At 52.9% G+C, this 6,056-nt stretch overlaps 1 protein-coding gene across 1 annotated transcript; it reads left to right on the top strand.

Moving 5' to 3' along the window:
- Positions 1-445: 445 nt before the first annotated feature.
- On the top strand, positions 446-5,494 carry CDC20 (cell division cycle 20). Its single transcript, XM_021527857.3, has 10 exons — positions 446-788; positions 1,335-1,480; positions 2,112-2,208; positions 2,746-2,874; positions 3,219-3,415; positions 3,755-3,849; positions 4,190-4,421; positions 4,531-4,656; positions 4,813-4,930; positions 5,233-5,494. Exons 1-10 carry the CDS (start codon positions 596-598, stop codon positions 5,409-5,411), a joined length of 1,512 nt encoding a protein of 503 aa, XP_021383532.1. The 5' UTR covers positions 446-595; the 3' UTR covers positions 5,412-5,494.
- Positions 5,495-6,056: the final 562 nt, after the last annotated feature.

The following is a 6,056-nucleotide window of genomic DNA, read 5'->3' as shown; positions in this document are numbered from 1 at the left end:
CCCGCCTGGTCCCTCCTTCGCCGCCCCGGAGCGCCCCGCCCCGGCCCCGCCCCTTGCCGCACGCGCGGGGCGCCCCGTCCCGCGGCTCAGCCAATCGCGTTGCGTCGCGCGGCCGTCGCCTTGGCAGCGCGCGGCCGTTGGGTTTGAAGCGGCCAACCGGGGCCCGGTCCGCGCGCCGTTTAAAATGCTGCGGCGCAGGCGGGGCGGGAGAGCGGCGGCGGCGCGGCGGAGGTGAGCGGGCATGGGGCCGGGGCGCTCGGGCAGGCGGCTTTGAGGCGCAGTCTCGGGCGGGGAGGCCGTGGTCAAGCGGACGAGGGGAAGGGAGAATGTCGCTTACCGGAGCGACAAAGAGCGGCTGGAAGGGGTGTTGGCTGACAGAAAGGAGCCCTGGCGAGCGGAGGGCGGGTGTGTCGGCTGATGGAAAGCGTCCCCGAGGGGCGGTTGGGGGAGTGGAGGGTGTTCGGTGGTGGGGAGGAGCGGCCGGAGGGCTCGGAAGGGCCGCTGGTGGGGAGGCCAGCGGTGGTGGGGAGGCCAGCGGGGCCCGTCGGAGCAGCCCGGCCGGTGGGCACGGCTGACGCCGCCCGCCCGCAGGACCATGGCGCAGTTCCTGTTCGAGGCGGACCTGCACGGGCTGCTGAAGCTGGACACGCCGATCCCGAACGCGCCGCCTGCGCGATGGCAGCGCAAGGCCAAGGAGAGCGGCCCCGGGCCAAGCCCCGTCGGCGTGTCGCCCATGAAGCCGGCCAATCGCTCCCACAGCTCCAGCAAAACGCCGTCCAAGACACCCGGTGAGCGCCGGCCCCCAGCGGCAGAGGTTGAGTGCGGGAGCCTCGCCCAGGCTGCTTGTCTGTAGCCACGGGGCTCTGGGCTCCCAGCCATGCTGCCCTACCGGCTTGCTGGAGGCAGGAGGGCGGCTGTGCTCCTGACAATCACCCACCTCCTTCCCAGCATGAGGGGCAGAGCTCTGACCACTGGGGTCGGCGAACTGCTGATCCCCCAGCTGAGCCTTGCTGGCACAGCTGCATGCTGGGGCAAGTGTGGGCGGGACTCGCAGCTGATAGCTTTACATCCTCCAACAGTGTTTTTGTATCCTCCCCTTATCTTTGGACTCCGGAATTGTTGCACTAGACCAAAGGAATTGCTCCAGACAGTCCCTAACCACAGCTTGGTGGCAGGGAAGAAAATATAAGTTAGTTGTGCCTGGGTAGCATGAGATCTTAGAGTCCTACTTGTCTGGTGGGTGTGATGTGGAAGAGTGCTGGGTTTACTCTCATGAAAGCTCTAATACAACCTGTTAAATAGCTGTAAGACAATATTTTTATATGCAAATGCAGGTAAATCGGGATCCAAAGTTCAAAACACCCCCACAAAGGCTGGGGGGGACCGCTACATTCCTAACCGCAGCACTATGCAGATGGAGATGGCAAATTTCCTCCTTACCAAAGAGAATGAGCCTGCAGAGGAATCCCCTACCAAGAAGGTGAGCATGTTGCTAAGTTACAATTACTTCAACAACCACTAATTCTTCCTGCCCCTTTACAGAGGAGTAAACTCCATAGGTTCTATGGAGTGGACACATGGGGCTGACAAGCCCCAGCCATCACTACTTGCAACTCTGGGCTTTCGGAGCCTAGGATGAGATTGAAGCTGTAGGGACTGCCATGCACTCTAGCCTATGCTGCCTCAGGTAGCAAAATTTAGCTTTTGACTAATAAGGGTTTAAAATATAGCAGGCAACAAAAACACAAAGCTGTGAGCCTATGCAAAGTGAAACTGCTGGTGGTAGCTATTCTAGGACAATGTCTGCACAGCGAACACTTCTGGAATGTTTTACACTGTGTTCTGAAATCTGTTTATGAAGCATTTGGTTGCTTTGTGGCTGTGGCTTTTCCCACTGGCAATGACACTGAATTTGCCATTTTATGAAAATGTGAGCAGGACAATGTGTGAAAGTCTGAGGAAAAACTGCTTTGACCTGCCTGTGTGTGGCTGACCCTTGCAGCACAGTTGAACACCTCCTGATTCTAAGAGAAGGGGACTTAGGTGTCTGTTTTAATGCTGTGTGGGAGTTGTTTTAAATGCATTGCACTAAGGGTGATTTGTCTCTGTAGGATCAACAGAAAGCCTGGGCAGTGAATCTGAATGGTTTTGATGTAGAAGAGTCAAAGATCCTCCGCCTCAGTGGAAAACCACAGAATGCTCCAGAAGGTATGATACAGGATCTGTGTGAGCTGAATCAGTGTGGGGGAGATCAGGTCAGGAGAACAGCAACGCAGAACCTCTGTGTGTGGTCACAGGAGAAATCAACTGGTTTCTGAGAGCTGTATAGGCTGGAGTCTCCTTTCTCAGGGTTCCTGAGGTTGAGGGAGGGCATAACAGTTACAGTTAATTCATTTAGGGATGTTGCTGTGACTGCCAGTTGCTCACCTGTACTGCAGGTTGCAAACCTTCATGAAGTCTCTTAAGGGCATCAAAATCTCTGCTGTACACTTACTAGCTTAAACTGTAACTAAAGATAATGGGATACAAAAACCCAAGTGTTTGTTAAATTTGTTTCAATGGATGAGGAAATTGTAGCTCACCCTAGTTCAGCAGTTCATACTGCCAGTGATGCTAGCACACTGTGCTCCCGAGAGTGTTTCTCTTAGGACTTTATTTTCACTCCAAGGGATTCCTAGTTGGGTGAGCAGCACTCAGCTGGGAGGAAACTAACTCAGGTTAACAAACCTATTCCTCTGCACACAGGATATCAGAATAACCTGAAAGTGCTCTACAGTCAGAAAATGACGCCTGGATCCAGCAGGAAGAATAGCAGATATATTCCCTCAATGCCAGACCGGATCTTGGATGCACCAGAGATCCGCAATGACTACTGTAAGTAGACTGCAGGGTTGAGTGCTGGGCATCCAGAACATTCTGCACTGGAGTTCTGTTCCTAGGACAGTGTAACTGGGCTGGCTTTATTATTTTATATACCCATGCTAGCACAGACCACTTCTGGAGTGTCCCTGTGTAGTCTTACAGGAACAGTGGTCTAGGCCACTGGAGCAGGGTACCTGACCCCAGCAGCTGGGCATAGTGACACTGAGAAGGCTGCATGTTCCCTGTACGTGTGTGTGTGCACATGTGCACACATGCACCTGCTGCATCAGCACAGGTGAAGGGCAGGGCTCTTCAGGTAAGCATGGTGTGACCTGCATTGCTCTTTCAAATCGTAGATCTGAATCTCATAGACTGGAGCTCCCAGAACTTCCTGGCAGTGGCTCTGGACAACTCTGTTTATCTGTGGAATCACGCTTCTGGGGAGATTATCCAGCTGCTGCAGATGGAGCATCCAGATGTTTACATTTCCTCTGTGTCATGGATTAAAGAAGGAAACTACCTTGCTGTTGGCACAAGTAGTGCTGAGGTCCAGGTGAATGCAGGAGTTAAACTAGAGGTGTTTTCTAGGGATTGATAGAACTGTGGGGCCTGGGGACAAAACCTTGGTTGCCAGAGGAAGGATGCCATGCACCTGACTTGTCTTCCCTAGTGTGGGGTGGAACTGCCCCAGCCAAGTGCAGTGTGCAAGGCAGGGTTTGGTTTGGGGGTTTTCTGATAAGTAGTGTTATCTTCAGTGCTATAGCCATGAGATACACATTCTCTCTGTTCCCTTACTGAGAAGGCTGAATGCCAGAGCCTGTGCAGTGAGGTTCCTAGGGTATAGCAACAGGATTTGGTTTCCTCTGAAGAACTTTTTGCTTTGCCTCTCTAGCTATGGGACATTCAGCAGCAGAAACGTCTCCGAAATATGACCAGCCATTGTGCCCGTGTGGGAACCCTCAGCTGGAACAGCTACATCCTCTCCAGGTAAAGCAGTGGGTGAAGGGCAGTTTCCAGGTGTTGCAAACTCCTACCCCTCAGTCTATGTGTGGTGTAGGTTAGGGATGACAGAGAAGTTTCTGTGCTGGCTTGGGATTCTTACTCAGCCTTATCTGTTGGGACAGTGGGAAGGCCTCTTTCCTGTATTGCACTTTGTGATGAAGTTGTAAAGAGCTTGTGTGGGTGTTTCACTCACACCAACAGACCAATGTTGCTGGCAACACTGGTTGAAACCCAGTGGGCAGGTACAGCAGTCTTGCAACAGCAAAAATGGATTTGGGTGAAAATGTGTCAGCCTGACTCTGCAAGCCTTCTCTTCTCTCTGCAGTGGTGCACGGACTGGGCACATCCATCACCATGATGTCCGAGTGGCTGAGCATCATGTGGCCACCCTTGCTGGCCACACGCAGGAGGTGTGCGGACTCAAATGGTCTCTAGATGGCCGGTACTTGGCCAGTGGTGGCAATGACAATCTGGTGAATGTCTGGCCATGCACCCAAGGTGGGGGTGGAGACTTTGCTCCTGTACAGACCTTCACTCAGCACCAGGGTGCTGTCAAGGTGAGCACAGGGCTGCCATGGGCAGATATCTATGTGCAAGGCAGACATGCAGCATTGGCTGGGTGCAGGTTGCCTCTTGTATGTCTTAAAACGAGCTCTTCTCTCTCAGGCTGTGGCGTGGTGCCCATGGCAGATGAGCGTTCTAGCCACTGGAGGTGGCACTAGTGACAGACATATCCGCATATGGAACGTGTGTTCTGGCGCCTGCCTCAGTACTGTTGATACCCATTCCCAGGTGAGAGAGGAACATCAGCCTTCTGCCTGCACACCTACACAGAGCTGCTGGCTCCTCAGGCCCACAGGCATGGGATAGCAGGGAACCATGCTCACCTCCAAGTGGTGAGCATCAGCACAAGCAGCTTGTCTTACCTGTGTTACTGCCTCTTTTCAGGTCTGTTCTATCCTGTGGTCAACAAACTACAAGGAGTTCATTTCAGGCCATGGCTTTGCACAGAATCAGCTAGTTCTATGGAAGTATCCAACAATGACCAAGGTTGCAGAGCTGCAAGGTAGGTGCACAGGGCCTGGGCGAGGGAGGACTGTTAGAGGTTGAAGGCAGCTGCACTCCTTGGTTTGAGCCTGCAGCATCACTGATACAGGATAGTATCCAGGGCCATGCTGCTAGGAGTAAAGCATGCCTATGGGCTGTGGAAGAAATACTATTACTCCAAGTATGCTTGGGGTCTGAAATCATGCTGCCACAGCCGGTGGAGGGACAGCTATGCAAGCTGGTAGGGCTCATGGAAGCATACAGAAGTAAATGTACATGTGCTGATCAGCTCAGCCCTGACTGCACACTCCTCCTCCTCAGGTCATACCGCCAGAATCTTGAACCTGACCATGAGCCCTGATGGTACAACAGTGGCCTCAGCAGCAGCTGATGAAACACTGCGACTCTGGCGCTGTTTTGAGATGGACCCCATAAAGAAGAAGGAGAAAGAGAAGGCAAACAGTGCCAAAAGCAGTATTATTCACCAGAGCATCCGCTGAGAACACTGGGTTGTTGTGGGGAGGGGGATACATGGTTTACACACTGTACAGTATTTTAAATGTCAATAAACTGCTTAACTTGACTTTTTCTTAATGGAGTCCAATGGAAGAAAAAAACATGGCTCCCAAACCCAAGTCCTCCTCCCTGAGGCTGGGGATCTGGGCAAGGGGTGGAGATTTATATCTTAAGGGCCAGTTGACAGGCACCCTGAGCCTAGCACAGCCTAGCAGAAGGATGCTGTGCAAGTGCAAAGGCTGTACTTCTGTCCCAGATAAGATAGTTCTATCACCTGCCCCATCTAGATGCTGACTACAAGCACAGCAGCTCCACCCCAGGCTCAGCTGGAAGCACAGCATGGCTGTGGCCTCAGTTTCTGTTGTGTCCTGTCTCACAACCACAGGGGCCTTACTGTGGCTTTGCAGGCAGCCCTGAGTTTGTCTTGTTAGCTACAGGCAGTTATCACTGCCTGCTTATGGTGCTGGCATAGAGTAGCTACTTTTGCAGACTGAATTTCTATTGGAAAAAAAAGGAGGGGGGGAAAACACACAGTAACAGCTGTAATCACCCCAAAGGCTAGAAAGGGGCTGGCACTGCCATAAAGCCTGATGAAAACAAATGTTTAGTTTACACTGCCACAGCCAGCC

Source organism: Lonchura striata, chromosome 9 (assembly GCF_046129695.1).
Source record: "Lonchura striata isolate bLonStr1 chromosome 9, bLonStr1.mat, whole genome shotgun sequence".
Lineage (NCBI taxonomy): Eukaryota > Metazoa > Chordata > Aves > Passeriformes > Estrildidae > Lonchura > Lonchura striata.
Note: the sequence above shows the minus strand (reverse complement) of the source record. Positions and strands in the feature narration are given on the sequence as shown.